Genomic DNA, 26,228 nt, shown 5'->3' on the forward strand with positions numbered 1-26,228 from the left:
AGCATGGCAGCAGAGGTGCTTTGCGGTGGCATCCTACATCTTCCCAGTCTGTGCTCCTGGTTACACAGAACCAGGTAGAAATGCAGCAGACTGTATAAAAGGGCCTGATTCCTCCAGTGTTCACTGTGGCAGGTGTGCTGTGACCACAGTACTGACAGCTGTGGCAGTACTGGGTAGGGTGGACTGCTCCAGGGGCTGAGGGTCCATACAGCAGCTTGGGTTGGAGCGACATGCTTTGTGTGTGTTTCAGCAATTCTTAAAGAAAAGTTTTCCTTTTAAAAAAGGTTGTTACTGGCTCTTTTCAGTGCAGCTGTCTTCAGAAATGGTTTTCATTCTCATCTGCTTCCCCCTGCCCTTTAACGTTGTGTGGTTCGTTTCTTTGGAGCTTTTGGCTTTTTTGTTGTTTGTTTGTGCTGAGACCTTCTTTTTTCTTTTGCAATTTGATTGATCCTCCTTCTTTCAATTCTGCATTGCCTGGCTGCATATGGAACCCTGCCTGGCTTTAGCTGAGACAAAATCGACTGCACACAATTTCCCTCTGACAGCTTGTACAAGAGCAAACATTTCCGAAGAGCTGAAAGTCTAGAAATTCAATCAGCGGAAAACCTACTGTGTGGAACAGCTTTGCTAGTGCTACAGCTCCCTGCTGGGTAGAAAAGCAATCCAGTTACAATAAATCCTTAAGAGTGGAGTCATTTGGGTAAAAGGAAAAACAAAAGCTGGTTTATACAAACTGATTGAAGTCAGACGTTTTGACTTCCCATTGAAAAAAGAGTCAAGGCCCAGGCTTGCTTGGTAATTTAAAGGGGAGATTGGCTCCTTTCATCTTTCTCTTGGGCAGGATTCTTTATATTTCTTGCACAAGCAAAATATTAAGAGTTTTAATTTAAGTTTAAATATCAGCTTTGATGCCAATATTGATGCTACAGCTAACTATAAGATGAGTTGGTCCTGAGTGTTCCAGCAAGAGGTGAAGGCACTGTTCTGTTTCCAGGCACTCTGATGTTGTTCCACTGCAGTTACAGAAATGTGAAACTAGGATAAAACTGGGATCAAAATCAAGGCTTGCATGTCTTGCCAGGAGAGCTTGGGCAACATTTTGTGCTATGTTGCTGGTGTGTCATGATCTTATGAAGCTGTTGATGCAATCTGGGCTGCCTGACAGACTACTCTGACTGAAGTTAGGAGTTGCACTTAGAGAGAGATCTGTTTCTGTTAATTTTCTTGCATTCTTTAAATACAAGCCGTTAAAAATTAGCAGCATTATAAAAACATGTGACATGAAAATAACAATGTTAACTGAGATGCTAGTAATGACTGTGGTGAAATAGTTCTAGTTTATAGTTAAAAATTTAAATGAAGGTAGCTTGGGGTAATAAAGTCTCCTTCTACTTTTCAGTTATTTTAATAATCATTTGTACCACTACTTTTTTTTTGTGCCTTTCATATTGGAGCATATAAAATGGACCAAGAGTCTGGAATTGGAAAAATAAGGAAACAATTTTTGAGAAGTCAACTGACTGGAAATACTGAAGTTGTCTTCCTCCTTAAATGCTTTTCAAAACTGATGGGCAAATATGAATTTCAAGATGCTGTTGTCCCATTAATAGCTCTGTGGGGTTAGTCAGGCTTGCTGCTCTGCATATAATCTGAATTCATCTGTCATTCCTTCTCCTCCTCCCAAATATGTCTGGTTCTCATGGAGAATATTAAAGATTATAGAAACCTTGTAAAGGATTTACACTGGCCTTTCTATTTAAATATGATGTTACAAATCATAGCAAAGGAATACAAAACCTTGTGACAAAGACGGAGATGAGCTGATTTAGAAAAGAGAGGAAGGCAGGATGGTAGCCTGATAAGAGTCTTAAAACTCCACTTGCTACTCACAGCCACATGAGGAAGACTTTGTGGGCCTGTCATGAAACTGAAATACCCTTAGTTTCTCTTCCACCTTTCTGTCATGTTCTGTGGGAGAAGAAAGTGGCTGTTGACCCCAAGTGATGCCACTTTTATCAGTGTTTTGTGCTAGTCATGGAGTCATGTTTTTTTATGGCACCTGTTTAAAGAGTGGTTGTGCCTTTCTAAGGGGAGCATAATGAGGATTTGTTAGCTGTAGTGATGTGCTCAGAACATGGAAATAGTGCTCTTAGAGCTTTTGGCAACATCTAATATCCTTGGTTTGTTTGGCTTCTCACAGTGCTGGTTTTGGCCTCTCCTGTTTTGTGTGGAATCTGACTCCAAGGCCAGCTTTTGTCACCCACATTCATTTTTATCTGCAATCATACATAACAATGCTTGGTGATGAATCCCTGGCATTTGTGGTTGATGTTGGAGTACCTGTGGACTTGTGAAACCTGGACTGAAAGATCCAGTTTATTTGGCCAAGACTTGTGCACTCACTGAATCGTAGAATGGTACTGGTTAGTCCAACTTCCCTGATAACACAAGTTTGCCTAGATTGGATTGCACAGGTTTTGGAAGTCTTCAGAGAAGGAGACTCCACAACCTCTCTGGGCAGCTGGCTGCAATGCTTTGTCACCCTCAAAGTAAAGAACTGTCTTCTTAAGTTTAAGTGAAACTTTCTGTGTTCTAGTTTGGACCCATTTCCCCTCATCCTACAACTGGTCACCACTGAAAAGAGACCACTCTCATTCTCATGACCTCCACTGTTTAGTTGTGTTCTTGTCTTTCTCTGGGCTTGGTCACTGCAAGAATTAAAGAAGAAAGCTGCCTTAGATAGCAATGCTTGCTTTTCTACTGTAAGCACTTGCAGGTGGCAAGAAATCGGTCCCTGAGAACATTTTGGAGTGCATCCTCCTAGGCCAAGGGAGGGTTTGTGGATCTTCAGGGCACTGGAAGTAACAGGCAGTGGTCTCTGCAGAGTATACTGCAGAAGAGTAACAGAAAACAATAATGCTTATTAATGGAAATAGTCAAACAAGGGAAAAAAAGGCATAGAAAGAGTATTAGCTTGCACAGTACTGCAGAAACCGAGGTGTGGGTTTGTCACTGCAAGATAAATTCCTTTGTTTCAGGCTAAGGAGCTACATATATATCCTGTGAGACTGGATCATGGTTTTCTATCAGTGTTTCTTGAGAGAAAACTTTGGCAAAATTAAATTTCCTTTTTCTTAAAGTCTCTGTTTTCCTTGCAGTGTAACAGAAGACAATGGACACTGAAACACACAATCAGAAAATGATTTTTTTCCCCCAAGAATGGTTAAAACCACCCATCAAAACCTTTCCCCAGTCTTTGGGTGTCTCTGGGCATCATTCTGCCCAGTTCAAGAGGCAAACCCATAGCAATGGCCCAATGTTCACTGGTTTGCATGTCCAGAATGTCATAGTTGCATTGAAATGAGGATCTGCTCCATCCTGGCAGGCTGAATTTGTTTCTTGTCGGTTCATTTGTTTTCTTTTATCTGTGCGTATCAGCAAAGTTCTGTGTGAGAAAGACACACACATCTGAGATTTTGTCTTGACCTTTGGTGTTCAGGGAAACAGAACTGAGAATACATTGATGGTATCTTTGACAGTGTTTGGGAAAAATGTAAAGAATTTTACTTTGTCTGCTTGGGACTGAAAAGGAATTAAAAGTCTCTGAAAACAATTAATACTTCACAGCCTTTCCATACACTACAGAGTCCTCTTAGTTCAAATCTGTTGGGGGTTTTTTGAGGAAACTTAGAACAGCAGATCTTACAGGTATGTGATGTGGAGAGTCTGGTAAGCTTCTGAATGTATGGAATAGAATTCTCAATATTCTGCTTCTGTGCTTTTAGAAATGAGGATTCCATAAAGTTTCTACTTCCATGTTGTCACCTGTCTCTTCTCCTGATCTTTTTCCATCCTGGTCCTGCTCTGCCAGTGTGGAAATCTTCAAGTCCACAGACTCGATTTGAGTTACCTGAGCAGCTGTGCTGTTTGTTCTCCTGCTGAAGTTTCCTGCTACTCTGAAATGTGGTGAATGACCTCAGTAATACGGTATTTTACTTACAAAGCCACAAGGCTTGAGGATGCCTTAGTTGTTATTCACTGGAGGAAATTACCCAACCTCAAACAGTGAGACAGGAGAGATAATAAGGCTCATTTGATGAGGAACCACATTTCATCCTGAACAAATCTGATTGATGGAAGATTTTAGTTCTGCTTCTCCTAAGCTGTTTACCAGTTCTTGGGGGACAATTACTTTGGAAGGAAGGTGTGCATAGGAGTAGCAGCAGCTGAAATGGGGAAACTATTGAAGTGCTAGTACGAAAGTGGCTGCAAAGTGTGGTGCTTGGAAATGAGCAGCAGTGAAAAACTAGTAATTCTGTGTGTTGTGCTGTGATACTATGGTTTCCGTTTGAACCATTCAGAAAAGGAGACCATGTATTGTTGCTGCTGCAGAAGTAGGACAGACTGCTTTTGTTTCGCCTTTTCCTAAAATCCTGGGGGGAAAAAATACCACAAAAACAAGCACAACACACCTGTTTGTCTGAACCCCCAGAAACTCTTCACATGTTAATTGTTAGAAGAGATATGTCCATGATTGTTTGGTGTGCTACGTTTCCCCTGCCCGCTGCCCCCAGTATTTAATTTATCGTCGCTTCTTGTTTTGTGCAAAATTTGGAGTTCACCGGTAGGAATTTTATACAGACTTCTATATGACAACTGTAGAGGTGGGGGGTTGAGGAGTGTGTGTATGAGGGGAGAAGAAATTTATCATTGCCGTTATATTTTCATTTGGTTTGATTTGCTCTCCGTGGAGAGAGGTGCTGCCAGGTGTGGCTTCCTACTGCTTTCTAATTCTGTGATCACAGAATACCCGATTCTGCAGTCCTTGCACAGACAAGTCTCCCACCGATTTCAATGGGAAATTTGCCTGCATCAGGGATGAAAGAGTGGGCCCCAAGTTGTGTACAATGATGCAATCTGATCCTCCTGCTGTGGAAATTGATGTAATCGCATTCTCACCCTCCCCCCTTTTCTCAGCCCTTCTCCTTACCAGCCCCTGGTGACTCCTGGGGGGCTCACCAAACGGAGGGGAAGATGCAGCTGTGTGCTACAGCAGCAGGGGAGGGGAGGAGACCTGCTAGAAAAATTTATGAATGTGAGCCTAGAAAATTGCTAAGAGCATGGACCTGCCTGCCCCGAAAAAAATGTAATCACCTACTTTTGCTAAATGAGCAAATGGTTCTTTTCTGTAATTGTGACATTTGTGAAGTGCTGTCCTGCATATGTTGTAAGGCTGAAGTAAAGTGCTCCATGAATTGAGCAATCTCATCACTGTCTGCATTCATTCTGTGCTGAGGGACAGGGTTAGCTGTTTTAGGGCTCTCTGTATTGTTTTTGTTGACAGTCTCTGCTTCTCATCGGTTCTTTTGTGCCCTGGCACAGTGCAGGTTGCTTGGGAAAATTGAACCTCGAGAATGCTGTGCTTTGTTGCTGGGCGAGCTGGGCAGCCCCTAGGATGCTTCCTTCTGCTTTGCCATTTACATGGGGTTTGGTTTCATTTTTTTCCTTTGGGAATTCTAGGCTCAGCTGAATTTGTTCTGTGTTTTGCGGAAGAAAGGGCTTGTTAAAGAATTCCCTGATGACTTTGAAGTGAACTATTTATTTTCTCTCAAGGCTTATTCAGTGTAGCCATTTGCCCCTTCTCTGTTTTTTCACCCTGGTGTTTCCTGAGCTACAAGCATTCTTGGAATATACTAGTTGTAATGAGTTATGTGGGCATCAAAAGTTTTCTTTGAAACTATACAGCATCAACATCTGTTAGCTCTTAGAGAACAGAGACTCAGACAAAGGGGCTGATGGGGGGAGGGAGGAAAAAGATATTAAATTCTGGAGTATGAAGTCTCTGGCTCAAAGACTCAGGGGGAGGGGAAGGGGAAATCTGCTAAACTCCACGGCTTTGATGTGGTCCTCTGGCTCTGGGATTCCTTTTATGGGAATGTGCGTGGCAGACAGTCCTGCACGGCCTCCTGCCTTGCTTGCCCACTCTGCCTGCCAGCCCTTCCTGCCTGCCCTGCTTGCCCTGCCAGCCTGCTCTGCCTGCCCGCTCTGTCAGCCCTGCCTCCCTGCCCTGCCTTCTTGCCCGAGTGCTCCTTCCCAGCACCCTGCCTGGCCTGCAGCATAAATCCTGCCACAGCCGTTGTTGCTACAGTAACATTTTCAAGGAAAATGCAGTGTGCTCAGTTTCAGCTATTGAGATGGGGAATCGAAATTTCTGATAGAAGAGGCAACATTTGATTAAAAAATAAAATCAAATTAGTGTTTAGAAGTGAACTTTTTATTTGCTTCTAATCCTCCTGACCCTGAGGATCAACATGCAACTGTTCATCTAAATTAGGTTTTTAAATGATGTGTCTGTGGTTTTTTATTGCCTGTAATTAAAAAGCATGTGTCTCTTTCTATGTATGTGACATCAATCAGCATTCAGGCATGATCACTGATGCTGTACTACTTACAGGAATATGTGGGGATGGGTTCTGCTTTTTCTTTTATCTTTTTCTGCAGAGCCTTACAGTGTTTGTCCGACGTGTCAGGGAGTGGGAGAAGAGTAAAGGAAACCTCGGTGTCTGTCTTTTCCTCTTGCTGGCTCCATTTTTAGCTGTAATGCTGGTGGCATTGTGCTTTGCTGTGACTTCCTGGCCCATTAAAACTCTGACCAGTTATAAAATGATTAGTTCACATACCTGGGCTTTTGGGACAAAGAGGTGGTTTAAAAAGGAATGTGAACCATCTGTTTTGCCAGCACCTCCTGTTGACAGATTAATGGATCAACATTAGCATACGTGTCCAGGGTCACACACCTGTGCTTCCTAACAAGGTAATATTATTTAGCAGGGTATGTTTTTGTCCTGAGGATTCAGAACTTTTTGCAAAGGTGGGCATCAAGAGTTCTGTTTTACAGCTGAAAAATGAAGGCACAGAGATTTAAGTGACTTGCCCTGCACCACACAGTGAGTCTGTGGTGGAGCAGTTATTGAATCCAGGTTTCCTCCAGCTGCATAAATATACGTCATCCATTAACAGGAAAAGACTTAGAGCTATAAACATAATAGAGGAGCATTGATTATCATTCTAGGGCAGTTTTAAGCCCTTGTGCTGTATGAAAACCAGAGCCATGTAGGAAGGCACAGACTATTATCACATGAAAGGGTTGCAGTATGTTGAAGCTGCCCTTGATTTCAGTGATCACATCTTAAATGAGCAAGTTATTCCACAGCAGAGCTCTGTAGCCATTCCCCGTGTTTCCCAGCATATACTTGGGTAAAATCACCTCATTGCACTTTAGCCTGTTTGTTAGTTTCTTGATAACCAAAGCTGTCATGAAAAGAAGTTGAACAGAAAATCAGATTTATTATGTAGCTATGCACATCTGTGTGCTGTGGTGAAGAATCCCCAAATAAGCAATTTGGAGGAGTTATTGAGCTTCTCCAGGCAGATGAAGATTTGTCCTCTTTCCTTCATGTCCTTGCACTTGTTCATCAGTATAATCTATGTTGAAGATAAGGTCTTGGGGGACATGGGACAATTGATTTTTGCAATCAGCAAAGAGATTAGAGGGTAGCTAGAACAGCAACGTAAGGTAAGTAGCTGAATCTGTAGAGCGAGTTCATTTATCCTTCTGAAGTATCTTCAAAGTGAATTTAAATATAGCAAAATGCAGTCATTCCTTGTTTCAGTCCTGTTTAATCTCAAAGACTGATGATCTTTTTTAGTTGGAGATGGTTGTACGCTTCAGTTGTATGGATTTAGCAGTTACTTTCCATCTACTTTCAATTATGGCACCTCTTATCTATCAGAAGGCCTTGAAAAACTCTGTCTCACCCTATCACCTTAAAAAGTAGAAGCTGTAATAGTTCCAGAATTCCTCTAACCGTGTTAATGGAAGATGTCACTTTGTAACACTTGAGAGATTCTAAAGGTCCACGAAATCCAGGGTAAAACCATCATGTAAACAGTAATGTTATCTCGAAACTGGAATGGTCTAAATAAAACTGTCCCCTAAAGGAATCTTCTGAATGATCTACAGGTCTTAATATACACTGGATGATTTCATTGGGTAATGGTTTTTTTCCACTGGTTACAAGTAATAATAGTCTATAGTACTTGAAGCTACTATTGTTGGGGTTATTTTTACTTCTACAGACTTTTTTGAGTACACAACATAAATACACACACACACACAAGCATGCTTATCCTCCACAGCACACAGGAATCTTACAATTCAAGTTAAATGAGCAGGTTGGTAGTTTTTGCTGAATGCCTTTTGCAGTGACTGACCGCTGAGAGGATGCTCATTTGTAACTGCAGCAGAGATGAACAAGCTACCTGCAAAGAGCATGTTTCAATATTGTCACTACCTGATTTTCATAGAGTGGAGAAAAATACATCAGAAGAATGAATGAAGAATTTGTGTTTTATCCTGTTGTAAAGCCTGGTCCAGGTGTTGGATTGGGACAAAAGAGATTCAGCTGCATGTTGCAAGCATTTTGGAGCACAAAGTACCGTGTTTCCTTCATCATGAAGGCTTTTGTGTAAGAGTCCATCTGCTTTGTGCTTTCACTTCCTCAACAGCTGTATGGTCATGTTCCTATAGATGGAATATCCTTAAAAGCATATCATACATGACTCCTTGTGCCATTTGAGGGCATGAAACAGGGATATAAAAGTACTGGGAAAATGTTTTGCCTTGTAAGCCTCTAATAGTCCACAATCCTTTGTGACTGGAGGCTAAAGGATTGGCTGAATTATTGTTGTGGTGGGTTTTGGTGGGGTGGGGTGGGGTTTTTTTGATGTTATTCTGTCTTTATCTTCACAGTATTTTACCAGCAGCAGGAATTGCTCTACAGTCACCTTCTGTGAGGTGAAACTGTAGGGGCTCCAGTTCTGTCAAATGGGTGCATGCAGCAATTTCAAACAGTATTGCCATGTTGTTATGGCTGGATGTTACTGCTCCTAGCAAATGAATGTTTAGTTCCTAGCTAAACTGAATGCATTTGTGGGCTTCACCATCACAGTTGTTGAGCTGGTGTGAAGGTACCAAAGGATGAATTTCAGTACCTGTTGTGCTACACCCATTGTGTTCTGCTGTCTCTGTTAGGAAGACTGTAACTTTGGACATAGAGACTATCATGGCAGCAAAACTGTAAACTGTGCCAGCTAAACCCATCCAAGATAATCTACTGGAGACTTCAGACAAGGAATCTGTTTTCTTAATCTGCTGTGATTGTGTTATGAAGAAATTTTATCTGAGAGAAGCTTCCATGCATGGTGGAGGAATTAAGACCTGTCTGCAATGGATCATGGAATACCTGATTCTTATTTTGGAGACAGGAAATATAGAAGTTGAGCTTGCTGCTTCTACTCAATACACTGCTTTATTGCTGTAGGGGAAACAATGTTAGGCTAAACTAAGGCATAAATATGTAATGCTCTATCATGTTTTTCTCTGTAGTATATGCTTTAATACTATTTGACTGGCTTCATTTTCCATTGTAGTGAATATATACTTTATATGTGTAGGGCCCTAGGTATATAGATTACTTCTGAACAAGGAAGGAAAGGAAATTCTTATCCTAAATAGGAAACTGTTACACAGAAGTGTGTAGTTTGCTTGAAAAGGATTATGTGGGGGATCTTCAATCATTTTTTGAAAGAATATTAGTATGCAGACTTCAATTCCAAATGGGGAGAGGGACAACTGCATGTCCAAAGAACATTCTTACGTTTGCCTATAAGTAGTGATGATACAAAACTGTGTGCGTAAACATCCACTTTTGTGTGCATTTGACTGCATGGATTTGTTTGCATGGAAGCTTCTAGCCTAACAAAATGTCATTTTCAAGTATGTCTGACTGCAAGCAGTTTCATTTTAGAATTATTCTACTTTTGAGTTTTAAGCCTGGCTGTAAAGCTGTATTTGCAAAGAATAGTGATCACCTCAGGTAACTGAGTATCTGTTTCAGCTGGTGTGAATAGATTTCCTGGTAGTGAAGACTGGGCTTGCGTTGTGCGTAGTTATACATGGTCAGGTTTCTAGTCCATGGGAAATTCACAGTATCACCAAGGTTGGAAGAGACCTCAAAGATCATCGAGTCCAACCTGTCACCACAGACCTCATGACTAGACCATGGCACCAAGTGCCACATCCAGTCCCCTCTTGAACACCTCCAGGGATGGTGACTCCACCACCTCCCCGGGTAGCACATTCCAATGACGAATGACTCTCAGTGAAGAACTTTCTCCTCACCTCAAGCCTAAACTTCCCCTGGCACAGCTTGAGACTGTGTCCCCTTGTTCTGGTGCTGGTTGCCTGGGAGAAGAGACGAACCCTTTCCTGGCTACAACCACCTTTCAGGTAGTTGTGGAGAGCAATGAGGTCACCCCTGAGCCTCCTCTTCTCCAGGCTAAACAATCCCAGCTCCCTCAGCCTCTCTTCATAGGGCTTGTGCTCAAGGCCTCTCCCCAGCCTTGTTGCCCTTCTCTGGACACATTCAAGTGTCTCAATGTCCTTCTTAAACTGAGGGGCCCAGAACTGGACACAGGACTCAAGGTGCGGCCTAACCAATGCAGAGTACAGTGGCACAATGGTTTCCCTGCTCCTGCTGGCCACACTATTCCTAATGCAGGCCAGAATACCTAAAGGAGAGTTAGCTTTCCCCATCAGCTGTCTTTTAAAAAGTCTTTTACCTCCATCTTTTTGAGTTTGGACAAGATCAAAAATAAAGTAAAACAACAATAGCTCCTGCTTTGGGGTTTGGATAGGTTTCCTTGAAGCACTGAGGACTCACCATAGGAAAATCAGACTTATTCTGGAAACTTGTCTCCTGCAATTGAGACTAAAGCATTCCAAACAGCCGCTTAGCAGATGAGAGCACCCTCAGTCATTTGGGTGAAAGGCCAAAGAGCATCCTTATTCTCCTGAGCTTCTTCTTCTTGGTACTGTATTTTTTATCTACAGCAGGAAAGGGAGTTTGGACATAGGTGGTATGGCATTCTTGTTGTCAGCTGCTTTAAACAACTGTAAAATCTGTTGCACAAGATGTTAGAGTTACCTCATATCTTGTCCCTTGCAGTCCTCTTGTGAAACACGTTTCCTCAACTTTGCTCTTTCCAAAAGGACTGGAACTTTATTGCATCAATATAAGAATACAGAGAGAATAAAAAGGCATGTTTCAATCAGATAGTTAAAAATAGTAAGGAAAGTTTTCATAGTTAACAATTTGCTATTTTGAATGTGTTCTACTTGCAGAAAGTGGTGGATATAATACTTTGATAAGAACTTCACTAAAACAGGAAATCTCTGCATATTTTCTGCCAAAAATGCAGAAAATTCAGTATCTTAAAGCTAAATCAAAGGATCTTAATGAGGTGTTTGAAGGAGGGGTAAAGCAACTTGTTTCTGCTTGAGGAGAGCTACACCTTTTAGAAAAACATTAATTAACATGCTGTTGACTGTGATGTAACACAGGGAGTGGGGGGTGTCCAGACTTTAGAAATGTGCTTCTTATATCAAAAGATAACCTTTTATATAGGTTATCTATCATTATATCTAATGCATCTATGGATGTGGCTGTCTGTACTTACATGGAAAGCAAAAACTTAGCAGCACATTAGTTCAAATGTGGATTGCTAAAATACACACTCTGAATTCTGTAACTTTGACTCTTGTGAGCTGGGTGTCATAGAGTGGTGCAAAAAGGCACTGCTGGGACTGGTAGGAAGAGTCATGCTGGTGACCAAGATTAAAGGAATCACTGGACATAAGGGTGAGGAGGTAGGGCTAGGTGCAAATACAACTGTGTAGAGCCTGAAAGGACAAGGAGCTTAACCTCAGTGTGGAAGCAGAAAGGGAGCCAGCAAAGGCATCAGAGGAATAGTGCAATGTAAGCAGAACAGTGGGTGAGGATCTGGATGACACCCTTTTCAGACAGCTGATAAAAAGGAAGTCAGTAGATGCAAGCCCCAGAGTGAGTACTTAGCCTTTAGTCTCTGGAGGCTTGTATCAATAAGAAAACTGAAGAGGGTGCTTAGGGCTGAAATTGGGGTTAAAGAAATGAAAGACCCGGTAAGTTACAATTCAGTGGAGTCTTGAATGCATGACACAGTGCGGAAGCAAGTGACAATCGCCTGAGTTGTAACCAGCCGAATAGAAGGGTGTGGGAGCTTTTGAAGATTGCTTTTCTTACTCATGTATGTGTATACTCAGCAGCATGTGTGAGGGAGTTGCACTAATTAACTCTTCTTTCCACCCCCACCCTCATAAATGTGAACCAAGTACAGAGGCACCTATGAGGATGGGATATGTAGGATATAAGATCCTTTCTCCCCAGGCTGGGCAGCCAGCTGTTCAGAGTTTCAAAGCAGATGAGTTTGATGTTAATAGTTCTGGTGATTTGTGTTGGTAGCTAATGAAGGCCAACTTATCTGGGGAGCTCCTGGGGAGGTGGGGACACTTGCTCTAGATGGGTTCCTGTTTAGCATCCTGTAGAAATGGCATGCTGGAATCATCTTTCTACATAAATGTTTCTCGTCTATTTTTTCCCCTTTTTTCCAGTGCTCTGTGTGTTTCACAGGATACATCTGGTTTGGGTTGTTTCATGATTCAGTGCTCCAGTTTGAAAATGCAGTGTTGTGATTTAAAACTTCATGTCAAGGCAGTGATGTACAGCTACCTATGACCTAAATGTTGTTTCTTTTGCTCTCTCGGGCACTACTCCTGCTGTGGGCTGGGCTCCTGCAGCTGTGCAGGGAGGGTCATGCTGCAGTGACCAGCCAAATGACGGAGCCACTGCTGGCTTTTCCATCCCCTCGAGCACACTTCTTCCCACTGTCAAACATTCCTACCTGGCTATAGTGTTTGCTTACCACTAGAATTTATTGAGCTGCAAGTTACGGTTTAGGCAGTTACCCCCTTCTTTTTTACTGCATTTGGGTCACTGTGGGTGGATGCACCCTTTTGTTCACATTAAGGCAATTTGTGCAGGTTACTGGGAGAATACTGCATTATATGTAGAGCTGTGGTCAGAATTTTTTTCTCTGATGCTTGCTTAGCTTTTACACTTTTCTGTTGAGCATGATTTACATACACTGTCCAAATCCTTTTCTCAAGAAGGTGCCTTTTGGTATTTATCCATCTGTCTCAGTGGTGCTGAAAACATTCTGATAACTCTCTTGCAGGGCTTTTGTGGGTGTTTTTTTTTTTGGCAGAACTGTTAATGAATGATACATTTTCTTTTGTTTTTTTCCCCTTTAATGTTTTGGTGTGGGTTTTTTTGGTAACATCTTTGAGTTGCCCTTCTGTCTATCAAAGATAATACCATGTCATGGTCATATATTTGAAGGGAAGTTAAGGAATTACTACCCTAAGTGATCCTGCTTTGGTGGGGGGGGGGTGTGGGGGGGTGCAGGTGGATTTGATGATCTCTTGAGGTCCCTTCCAACCTCTAATGTGCTGTGATACTGTGAATTCAGCTTAAATGTGTCACTAAAATGTTCAAATAGTACTCTCATCAGTTTTTGGTTCCACATCATAAAAACCCTTTTCTGGAATTTAGTAATCCATAATAATTTGGTTTAAGGCAGAAACACTTACTTGACATTTCCTTGCATTAAGTTACTACTTTTACTTAAATAACTAGGAGCTAGAGGAGGAATGAAACTAGACTAGAATATAAAACATATTTACTTAAGACCCATGTAACGATTAAAAGCGAGAAAATAAGGAAGTTGGCTTAATGAATATGCTTCACTCTGCACTTTTACAGTTCTGTCTTCCATTGAATTACTGGATGGTGCATTTTGCATCAACAAATGTATGCTCATTTTAAAGTGTCATCTCCTGAAAAATCATAAAAATTAATGACTGGTGGGTTTCATAGAGGGTGAGATTAATGGCATCGTTTTAACAGGCAACATTTGATACCCAGATGCACTTCTTGCTTTGCTAAAATTTGAGGGATGAAGACCAGCTCGATAGAATTATCTTCAGAGATCTATCACAAGTAAGATCATACCTATTCATTGCATATTTACTGATCAGGTTAACAGTAAATAGGGTGTGGGGGGGTTTGCAATAGAGCAGGAAAGAGCAGATATTCTGAGTTTAGTGAAGAAAAAAACCCAAAACAGTTATTAAATATTTAGCATTGTAGTAGAGAACAGAGGTGCCAAATATGCCTATGTAGTCACTTCTATATATCTCATTATCTATGAGAGCAGTCAGAGGTATTCTCTCAGAGCTTCATGGAGAATGATGACATGGGGGAATTTGATCAAACAGAAGTGTACCAATTTTTACAAAGCTCTGGAAGGGTCATCTTCATGCAGAAATAAGCTATGTTGAGATTTAATGGCTTCTTTTTGTTTACTCTCCGTTTCTTCTATAATTTTTATGGCAGTGATTGATACTAATCAGCATGTGCTTTAAAAAAGAGACTATTTACTGGAGCAAAAACTCAAGGAAACAAAATAGTTTTTGTGATTTGCTTCTTGGAAAGCTAAATCCAGAGTGATAGCTTTCATAGCACCATTGTGCTGTGCAGAATCCCAGCATTCCGAGCCAGGTTGCCAAGATTTCTGACAGCCATTTGGACCCTAACTTCTGACTTTATTTCTGGGTATCTGCTCATGAGCACAACAATATATTCAGGGTCTCTGGGCTGGCTATCCAGTAGTGTTTGTGAAAGCTCATGTTAAAAATAATACTATTGCAGAAGTTGATACTGAAGAATTCCTGAAGTACTTACTTTGTGGCTTAGTTACATTCTGATAACTAATCTCAAAGAATAACACTTGGGGATGTGGAAGGCAGAAAAGGACCTCTGGCAGCCTTCAAAAAAAAAACAAACAAAAAAAGTGGTGTACTGCTTTTATCATGATAATATTGCTTAAAAATAATATAACCAGACAATTCTCTCAGGTTATTCCATTCTTTTTATATTGTGTGAAACTCTCTGTACAGTCATCTTCCTGTTCACAGGTTGATGCTGGGATGTTCCTGGTATGGTTTTCTGATGAAGTTAAAATGGCCATGAGTGGTGTACTCCTATTTATCTGTGGCAAAGAGAATCTAGGGAGACAGACTATACTGTAAGGAATGGGAGAAAGCAAAACATGAGGATAGTTGTCATTGCTAATCATTTAGCTGGAGTGGGGGGACGGAGCTGTAAGGGTCTTCTAATACAAGAGCAAGAATGCTTTTCAGGGTCTTTGTAAGTGGGATTAGCTCCAAATCCTACTGGTGCCCTTTATTACTACTTCAGCACCATTAGAGAAATGATTTTGGGTCAGAGATAAGATCATCTGCCTATCTCTGGGATCTGCTTCTGTATTGCTGACAAAATTTCATTAATCTTCCTACAGAAGGATCAGGCAGCTCGTCAGAGTCTGGTATCTGCTTTTCTAGGCTGACCTATGGCATATGAGAGTTTTCTGTTTGTTGGTGGAATACAGTGATAACATTCCTCTGTGGGTAGTGAAGGGCTTATTTCTCCTTTATCATTTTCATTTGGCCTTTTTTTTATCTTGATTGGTAGAATGTTGAAATGCTAAATATTCATCTACTTTGTAAACAGATTTTAATATGGACATTTATTTCTTTTTCCTGTACAAGCTATTAATCTCTCTGAAATTTGTGTCCTGAAGCATGTCCAGAGCATTGTAAAATACCACCAAATGCCACTTATAAAATGATTTACTTCTTTCCTAGCAAAAAACTTCCTGTGATCTCTTTAGTGTTTTAAATTAATTCTGATAAGTAAATATTCTTAACACCTTCATGCTTTGTATATAGTATAGGTGTCATTAATATTTCTTTTTCTCTTTTTTTAAACAGGATTTATCTGGGGAAGGCTACAGAGATACTATTGGTGATGAACACTTTCATCTAGAAGGTATTTAAAGAACAAAATTTCTTGGTTAATGTTCAAGGGCATTGGAGTAATTCAGTGAACTAGTCAGTGTGAGAATGCATATTAGAGTGCAATTCTTGATATACTGATGTGTCACTTGCCTGGCAAAACTGTTGTGATGGGAACAGGATATTATTTTGGTACCTCCTATCACTGTCCTCCTAATACTGAAAGAAGTCACCTAGTTGTATCATAGGTAATAAGAATTCAAGGTCTTAGACTTTTTTTTTCCTAGGTACTTGGTAGCAGTAGTGAATATCACTGCCACCCCCAGCAGAGGTGGTAAAAGTGATCACTGAAGATACTAGCACTGGGTTTTGTGATGTGCTCCATGCCCTTCTGTGTTATACAAACCAAACTCAGAAACTCCTGCATTAATTTCTAATAAAGGTCAGAGATGCTTCCTCAGTACATTTTTCTTGAATAGGAATGAAACCATTGTTTCATATAACTTCTTATTTCCAAGACTTATCTCTTCCTCTGTCATCTGGCCTCTCTGTGCAGTGGAGATGTAATTGTTGTGGTGGTGGGAAGGGTCTTTGGGAACCCTGAGCGTGGACACTGTATTCTGTGTGCCAAAGAACACATCTTGAAGTACCTTGAACTTCAGTTGGGCAAGTGGAGGTTGATGACTGGAAGAGGTTAATTTGAGGACATTGTTGCTCATTTTTTACAACAAACAAACAAAAAACATCAAGAAAATGAGACTTCGGAACCTCTGTAGAAACTGTCTGGTTTAACAAGTAGTTGCATGGGCTATGTGCTAGATTGACATTGTAGGCTAGTGGAAACAATATGCCTGGTTTATTCAGGATAATGAACCGTGTTAAGCTTAACCTGGAAATGTCTGTCCTTTTGCAATCCAGTCATTTGTCTCTGGTGGTAGAGACTGCTGTCTAAACAGAACTTGGAAGAGTCTCTGTGTTAAGAATCTTCATCTTCCTGTTCCTTCCAATGTGAAATGCATTAATATACTGGGGGAGGGAGGTGTGAGACTGTTTCTGTTACTTCTGTAGTTTACAATGATTGTTTGCTCATGTGCCTGTAATATAGAAGCTCAGTTTCAAGATGTACTTACCATGATGGAGTTAAAAGTGTTTCAGTATTGAACTTCACCCTAGTTTTCCACTTCCAGCACAACACAACTGTAATAAAGAATACCTTTTTAATTTTCAGAATTATAGAAGAATCTACTTAACACAGGATACTAAATGTCAGGGAGGTGAATAATTTCATTTTTCTGTGTCTCATTCTACTTTTCCTTCCCTCTAATTATTTCTTTCTTTGTTGTGTAGAATTGTCTTGCACAGCAAACTTAATATCCAATGTATAATATTTCCAAACTAGTCAGCAGCGGGATTGTTTTTATTAGAGTGTAAAACCTTTTAAGCTATTGTCTGATTTCAGTCCTTCAGCAGTTTTACATTATTACTTCTGATGCATTTCATGCTTCTGAAGTAGCTGAGTAATGAAGACAAGATTTAGATAGCTGCAGGTGGTCCTTTCTTTGTGTGCTGCCACTGGGGAAGAGCTGTTCTGCAGTATCTTTCCAGTTGGGAGGCAGGTAACTGTTTCCATGCAGTGCCCAGGCAAACGTGTGTAGATTGCTAAGGCTTGGTCCTCATCCCTTCTGCTCACAGATCTCCAGGCAGTGCTTTCCATGCTGGAAAAAGTGTTAGCCATTTGTCTTTTGAATGGAATATTGAAAATGTTACAATTCAGAGATGATACTAGGAGCACTGTGTTAAAGCAGGATGCTTCTGCCCTTGTTGTATAACTTTGTACCTTTTACTGGCAGAATATTTTTGGATAATTGTGATAGCACTGACATAAAATTATAAAATTAGCAGAACATGGAGCTGATATGTGGTTTGAGACCTTTCTTAGAGCACAGCTTGAGTTCTGTGTGCCATAGGTACAAGATGACCTCTGTCATAGGACTTCTTCTGCATAGAAATGTTTTGTGTGAAAATGTAATTAATCATCTAGAAAATATATTTATATTTCCATCTAAAATAGTTCTACTTTTATTTGCCTGTCTCACAGTCTTTCCATATTTACTGCTGTAACACATGTTGAGTGATTGTAGATTAATGTGTCATAAGGTAACCCTGACACCACTGAAAACTAGTTTCAGAGACAAGGAGCTGTAACACACTGAAACATGGTTGGTTGGGCTAAGCTCACAGAGGACGTGAATGGGAAACAAAGACTTAAACACAACTTGACCAAGTACCAGGCAATTGTTTAATCAATGAACTATATTCTGTCTTCATAAATACGTGGTAGGGATGGAAAAAAATGAAAAAGAAACATTTCTTAGATTTGCAAAAAAGCACAGCAGGTGCCACAGTTCTTCTGGGTTAGGGGATAGTTATAGCCTTCACACTCGGGGACTTCATTGCAGAATAAATCTGAGTTCTTTAGAAGACTCACTGAAAAGACAAAATGGCAATAAGAGAAATAATTGAATTCCTTATTTTGTTTTACATAGCCAAGTTCATTACTTTTTTTTTTTCTTTCCCTCTTTTTCCCCCCTCTCAGCCGTCTGAGCAGTACAGATAAAAAGAACTCTCTTTGCTGGATTTAACTTCTGTGTTGTTATGTAAAGCTTGATCAAATCCTTTCGTCTTAACAGACTTAACTGGCCAACAGCAAAAGGCTTGGGAATCTGGGATTAAGATTGTATTTGGTAAGAGGACTGGTGCATTAGTGCTTTCTTTTGAACTATAGAAAGAACAAAGTAAACATCAAAAGCATTAAGCCATGAGAGCGGATTGTTGACTCAATGTTGCTGCATGACAAGAGGTTAGAACTCAATAGTGACGACTCTGTTTACCGAGTGCTGTGCAGAAAGAAACAGTTTGACCAGTATTGTGTATTATATCCAGCACCTGCCTTTGATTTGCTGCTGAGCAAGTCACTAAATTGAAATTTTGGGGTTTCTCTCATGTGGTCAGTCATTTCCTTAGATAAGAGACACCAGTGGAAACCGCAGTCTCTTAATATAAGAGACTCACTCTGTTTACATTCTTCCTCTTTCATTAATAGCTCAATAATTGGGCATGCTCAATATAGGTTCTGTAATAGAACATTTGCAACATTCATTCCAAGTTTATTTATTTATTTCCAAGTTATTTCTGCATTTCAGAGACTTCCAATGGCTGAGCTTTGAATACTTGTGCAATTTGCTGTGGCTGGGAGGGAACTCCTTGTGCTTGAACTTCCTTGTTCATCACTTTCTGCACAAGAAGCATGTGCTTCATCACTCTTCATTCCTAGGATAGAAGAGCTCATATTTTCCCTTCCTTGTCCCTAGATAGTAAGTGACCAGAACTGAAGGATTGGCGGGGACTCTGATAAAATGGCAGGCAGAAATTAAATGTAGCATCAAAGAGCATGTCACTCTTCCATCAGGGAGACATGCAGGTGGGAAAATACCTGCTGTTAGTGTGTTCAGTAATGACATCCAAGTTCGTTCTCTCCTCTTCAAGACTTAAGTTAAGCTTTTTAATTAATCATTCAGGGCTACTGCTGTTGTTTTCCAGAACCTTTCACCTCCTTTGCCCAGACCTTTGGGAAATTTTCATAGCCTCTAGACCAGGAAAGCTTTCTTATCTTGACCACTGCATGTCTTTACAAAGTAAACTGAGGTTCCTTCATCTTATCACTTGAACATTGAGAAGCTTTTCAGAGAAGAAAGGCAGGGACTGTCCCTGTTTACTCCCTGATTTTGACATCAGAACCAGAAGCAGGAAAATCTCTTTCAGACACTGATTGTGGAAAAGAGGCAATTTCCTACTTGTCTCAATACAAGCTCTTCAGAGCCAAGCATCTGTTAGTCTACTTCAGCTACCTTTTGGAGTTCAAGGTGAAGTCCTTAAGCTCAGAAGACTCCTAACCTATCACCCCAATTAGTTATTTGATAATGTGATTTGTCCTGTCACTGTTCTCCGGGAGGATTATGGCTTAAGTGTTTCTACTAATTATAAATGTGCATCTCTGTGAGATCCATCTAGTCCTTTACCTGTCAGAGGAGCTGCTTCTCAGGCTGATAGCGATCTGCTCCCTGTTTCATTTGTCAGCCAAGGGTGATGTCTTGATTGTTATCTCTCAACAGAAGACTGGAAGAGAGCCAAGCCTTTGTGGTACCTTCTCTGAACTTGATAGCCAAAGTCCTGCTGAAAGTGAAAGAGTTTGACCTGAATCAACAAGTCCATTTTTTTGTATGTTTCCCAAACCACACGTGTACAAATCCTTAGAGGTTAGATATTCTCTTGTCTGGTACCAGAAAGGACAAAATTATTCAGGTCATCTTCTTGTCCATAAATATTAGAGAGCCCTCCAGCAGAGTTCAAAGCACATGGTACTGGGAAAAGCTGCTATCGTATCTATAAAAGAGCTACTTGTGGCACTTTTCACACCTTTACAAGGCATTATGGAATTTCTAAACATGCAACTAAGGCATGCTGCATTCAGTAAAGCAGAAAAAGAATTAATTGGATCAATAATGTCATTATGTGCTTTTTAAGATGTTGCTAGTATGTCCAGTCAATCCTTCATCTTTTCTTCCTCCACCCAGCATCCAGGGAATTGGTGGTCAAGTAGGAGCTGAGATGTGATTAACAGAGCTCTGCCAGTGTTGTTATTTCAGACTTTAGCAAGAATTAATAGGCAAACAATAGTAAAAAATGATCTATTGGATTAGGACTGCAGATCTTATGCCCAATGCTGCCCATCTTACCAGCCCCCCCGACATAGCTGTTCTCATGCATTGCAAAATAATTCCCTCCCCTCTGTCTCTGTCCTGTCAAAAATCAGTGAAGACTTCTGGTTTTAGAAACCACTCCAGGAACTGAAGAATTCAACTCTGAGGTAGGGTGACAAGGTGTGGTACTTGAGCCCACCCTCTTAGCTGTAATAAAGTCAAGTATTATGCTAGGCTATGAATGGATAATGAAAGGCAATTATTTTAAACTGCATATTCCATTCTAGTTAATGCTTTCAGTTATGATGGTTGTTTAATGAATTTTCTACATGTTATGTACAATTCCTAGACTGCATCTTGCACACAGGGAATGTTGCTTCCCCTACATAGGACAGTTTTAAGACTCAGCTTGGCAGGGTGCTGGGCCATCTCACTTAAACCACACTATCACCTAGGAAAGTTGGACCTCCTTGGAGTCCCTTCCAACCTGGCATTCTGTGATTGATTGTTATTACCTACCTTGTACAATTGATGCAGTCTTGGGGCTTTGCAGAAAATGAAGGTCCCTTCTCTGTCATGTTCTTAAACAAAATACCTATTCATCACTGACCCTGAAAACAGAGTGCTAATAATTCTACATTAAAAGTGCTCTTGTGGCCAGCCTTCTGGGATGTCGTATGGGAACTCTGCATTTTAATGACTAGTTGCTAATCCTGTGCACTTACCATAGATTTGCTATATGTGAGTATATGCTACGTGATCACCTCAGGCTAATGATCACTTGCTTACTGGCAGTATTGTATTTTGGTTTTAGTTGTCAAGAGGTTCCTACTACCCTTTCCTACTCTCAATATGACATTAAAGACCTTCAGGGTGACCCACTGGCACCAGCCACCACTATCTGACAAACAGCTAGTCCCTGCCTAGACTGGAAGCTGATAAGCTGGTTAATATGAATTGGAAGGAGTACCAAAGAACATGAGCAAAGGAAATAAATGGAGCAGTGGAGAGTGCCAAGAGAAAACTGCTTAGTTTGGCAGTTAGAATAAAAGTCACCAAAGAACATGAGACTAGAAGGATTAGCAGAAGTTTTCCTGTGGTCCTGCACAGATCCAGGAAATTATAAGAAGCAGGCAGGCTGTTTGCCATGAGTGGGAGGAAAATCTTATGGCATAAGGCTCTGAAAAAAAATCTCTAAAAAATATAAAACTGTAGAAGTGTTTCTTAACATTAGCTGTTCCAGTTGAGGGGAGCTGCTTTTGGATCAGAAGTCTTTACTTCTCGAGCTGCTGTTTTAAGTGCAGCCAGGTCAGTAGTGATGAAAGTCTGTTGCCATCCAATGGTTGTCCATGGCCTGTATGTAATGAGTTAGTGGCCTCCAGGTGTTTCCAAATGGACCTTTACGGTGTCTAACAGTTCCCACCCATGTTGGCAAGTGGAGCACAGAAAAGCAGTAAAAAGTGGGCTGTTATGTCACCTCAGAGGGTGAGTTTTCCCCTCACACTGAGCTGCTGCTGTGTGGAGGGTATGTGCCCTGCTGCCCATGCTGTGCTTGTTCCCTGCATTTTGGATATTGCTCTTCAGCTGACAACCGACCAGCTCCTACCACTGCTGCCTAACAGTTTCTGATAGCTTATGTGTTTTGTCTGTGGTTTTTGGGTTATTAATCCTCTGCACTAGAATGACAAGATCATACCTGCTGTAAGTAGTGGTTTCACATTGATAGCTGTATTAAAATCATTCTACACTGCTGCAAAATTACTATTCCTGAACACAAGCAAGTTGAATGTTTGGTATAGGAACACTGTATCAAAGCTGAAAACATAGCTTGAGATTTCTTGCATCCATGTCTTGTCCCTTACAGCATGACAGAGAGTGTTTTAAAGTACAGTGCACAAGAAAACCTTCCAAACTTTCATCAGCTGCCATAAAGACCACTTGTAAGTCAAATGTTAATAGTAATTTGTGTGTAATGTGTAGTAACTATTTCAGTAGAAAACTGAGGTAATGAAACAGAGGTGAGCAAGCACCTCAAAAAGAGCAAAGAGCTGATCTTTAGTGAACAACATAAATGTGAAAAGCTTTAAAATGATATATGCATGTTTTGTAGTTACAACAGTACTGGTTTTCCATACTCTTTCCTTCTGACTAAGACTGGCAATTTTTCCTTCTTTTGTAGAGAAGCTAATGCTCTTTCTGAGTGGTCATTAGAAAAAGAATGAATTAGCAATATGAATATTCATTTAGTCTCTGGGTAGTTGTGAACTAGTTTGCTGGGAGGCAAAAGTCACCTGTAGCTGTTGAAAAATTTGAATCTACAAATCTCTCTAGCTGCTTCTCTTGTAGCATGTGAGAAGCAGGAGAATCAAAGGACAAAAGAACATAGCTTAGGTTATGTTCTATTAAGGGCAGAAGGGCTCTTGCATTTGTCTTCCACATCCCAAAGGTGAACAATGCACCACAGCAGAGCTCAGGCAGCAGACCATGGGTACCCAGCTGGTTGCTAGCATCAATGAGTGAAGTTCGAGGGAAGCTACCATGTCGTGGGACTGAGATAGGGGTAAGAAATGGAGGCCAGTGACATGTGTTGCGCTCTCTGCATGTGGCTAGAAAGGACTGGGCCTCAGTAATCTGGGCTCCACATTGGTCTTGGTCGTTGATGATTTCCTTTGGACTGTCAGCATTGTGATTCAGAGGAGGAAGGCACTGTAGCATGTGTAAGCATATTTGTGTGGGCTGTTCATCTAGTGTTGTGTGGGTAATGATCACAGTGAGTGCACAGGAGTGCAGGCTGGTGCACAGCTCTGCCTTAGCTGCCCACTGTGTGGGTACACCTGTCAAACCCTTACCACCACCCAGGGATCGCCAGGTTACTGCTAGCCACCTGCGTATCTTGCTCTCCTGCCTTCACAGTGGTGACTAATCTAGGAGGCAAAGTCTACCATCAGATGCGCCTTGGCAAGCTGATGGACTTGGGCATGTCTGTGAGAGACAGCTGATCTGTAGTGTATGGTACAGAGAAAAAGCCGCACTACTATACATGTGCAGCAGTATAAAAATCTGCTTGAACTTTGCCCCAGGACATCCACCACCAAGAACAAAGAATGAAATATGGGAACAAGTCAGGAGTTTGAAAACAATCTCTCTGGAAACATGATGAATACCAGTGGTTTCATTTATTCTACTTGAAGAACAAAGGTCCTTTTCTACTTCTAATTTCCCAGCAACGATTATTACCAGTTATTTTTCTTGTAGCTTTGACCACAGTTCGTGGAGGTTTTATTAAACATGTTTTTGAAAAGTGAGTCAAAATGCCATTCTTCTCTGACTCTCTTGTGACTCTCTCCTTTTTTTTTACCCATGTGAAACTGGAGCATATTTCCAGGCAAAGATTTGGGGCCAGATAATACTCTCATGCTGGTGTTCATGGAATTATTCCAGTTTTGTGCTCTTGTAATTGAAAGAAGTTCTGGCCCTTGCTATTTCGGAAGACAATGTATTTGTTTCGAATCCCTTGTGTTTACATGCAACATTACATTCCTTTTTATGAGTCTTGAATACTACATTTAATAGACACTGTGTCCTGCTGCAACTCCTGAATATTCCTAAAGTTACCAGTTCGCTTGTGTTTGACTCAACCTTGGCACAGCCAGGCAACCACCCTTCAGAGTGCTTCCTTTGCTGGGTTTTTGGTAGCTTTCTGCAACAGGCTTTTGTGTAGATCCCTTGTGCGTGCTGCTGTAAGGCCCCTCTCTCCTGCCTGTAGAGATTTCATAGCCAAGAGTGTCTGTGAGGGTACAGTTTATGACAGGATTAAATAGTTCTTGCATTTCTGGGATCAAATTTAGCAGCCATCATTTTATATAGATGGCTAGATAGATGTAAAGCTAGACAGATGTAAAGCTAGACAGATGCCTGAACCATCGGGCTGGATAGTTTAGACACAACAACCTGTCATCCTGCTGAACCTTACAAATACACAAGCATGTACATGCAGACTTAGAGGCAATTGCAGGGAAAAGCATAGTGCTTTTTGCCTGTGCTGTTTCAAATTCAAAGTGTGTATCAGTCAGGGTGCTTTTGTGTGCTTCAACTCCACTTCTGCTGCAGTAGCTACAGAAACCCAAAGTTTTACCTCACCAGGCAGAACAAGTGCCCTTTGTTACCTAGACAGATTACAGCTTTTTCTAAAGTCTGCTCTTCATAAAAGCCCAGCTTGAACAGTGGAAATTCTGACTTGCCTCAGATACTGAGGAGACTTTTATAGTTTCAAGTAGCTCCAGGGTTATATTTTAAAAGTTGGATTTCATCACATGTTTCAAGTTTGGGAAAAAAAAAAAGGCATGATATTTTTAGCAGAAAAAAGTCCCCCCCACACCTTTTTTCTTAACAGATGTTTCATCTCAATCATATCCAAACCTCAAAACACAAGTAGCAGTCAACCTTATTCTCCTGTGGAGAGAAAGATAAAATGTCATTTGTTTGGAAGAGGGGGTTTTTGTAACCACAACTAGTTTGTGAGTAAAAGCAAATAATAAATGCAGCACTACAGGGTTGTGGAAATGAACCTGAAGCAACATTTCTGCTCTTGAAAGAGCTTGGAGTCCAGCTGCTCTTGGTAGATGGAAAGTCCCAACCCCCAGCCTACCAAAAAAATAAAAATACCAGTAATGGTGTTTTTCTTGCTTTATAAACCTGATCCAGCAATTCAGGTCCTTTCACCAGTAAAATATGTCACACAAAGTGCCCAACTTTGTACCAAAAAGGATTTAAAACTGCAAAGATAACAAAAAGAGAGGGAAGGCATAGTAGTTGTAAAACCAAATATCTAGAAGTAAAAGAGCTGCTACCCAAGGAATTTTCACAGGGCTTTGGAGGAGCAGAGAGCTGGGCTGTGCCTTGCACCTGGGGCTTCACACAGGCATGGGGGTGGACGAGGAAACCCAAGGCAACCCTGAGCTATGTGTGCACAAGATTCGTTTAGGTGGGAGTTAGAGTCTCTCCTAAGGACTTGGAAGCATTAAGCTAAAGTGTGGTGCTGCAGACCTTGTTTGTTTGTTTGTTTTGTTATTTAATGAGCCTTTACGGAGAGTGGAGCCATCCAGCTGCTGAAGGATATTCTTGGCAAGTCATTGTTCAGATGAAGACTTCACTCTGTGCCTGCTGCCAGATTTTCTGGATGCTGCCCAGGGCACCCACCCATCTGCTCTGTCCTAGGCTGCCTGTGCCCCTGCAGGGCCAGCTGCCCAGGCCCCACCAGCAAGTAGTTATTGCTGCTCAGGCTGAAGACACTATGTTTGAATGAGAAATAAGACTGGGAGGATATTGCAGGCTTTTGCACTGAAGAGGTAGCTCAAAGTGGGAAGACAACTCTTCAGTTGTGAAACACATGGGCTTTCTAGAGCTATAGGACAGCCTGGATCCTTACCACAAGGATAGATGTTCCAAACCATGTTCTCTTCTGCATTTTGAGTGTGCATAGCACAGTGGGCTTCTATCTCTGATTGCAGTCTTTAGACTCTATTATAATTATTAATAATGGTGACCTGTGTTTGCTCTGTGGGAATAATTTTTTTGTGATGAGATCCTGTGTGCTCTCTAGACTTTAAATAGGT

At 41.0% G+C, this 26,228-nt stretch overlaps 1 protein-coding gene across 2 annotated transcripts in view; it reads left to right on the plus strand.

The window, feature by feature from the left end:
- NKD1 (NKD inhibitor of WNT signaling pathway 1) overlaps window positions 1-26,228 on the plus strand; it is a 105,226-nt gene that overhangs the window by 50,813 nt on the left and 28,185 nt on the right. For both annotated transcript variants that reach the window (XM_054170010.1, XM_054170011.1), the window contains exon 4: window positions 15,830-15,887. In XM_054170010.1, coding sequence (XP_054025985.1) covers window positions 15,830-15,887 — 58 coding nt within the window. The remainder of the gene's footprint in view (window positions 1-15,829; window positions 15,888-26,228) is intronic.

The sequence above is a fragment of the Dryobates pubescens genome, chromosome 19 (assembly GCF_014839835.1).
Source record: "Dryobates pubescens isolate bDryPub1 chromosome 19, bDryPub1.pri, whole genome shotgun sequence".
Classification (NCBI taxonomy): domain Eukaryota; kingdom Metazoa; phylum Chordata; class Aves; order Piciformes; family Picidae; genus Dryobates; species Dryobates pubescens.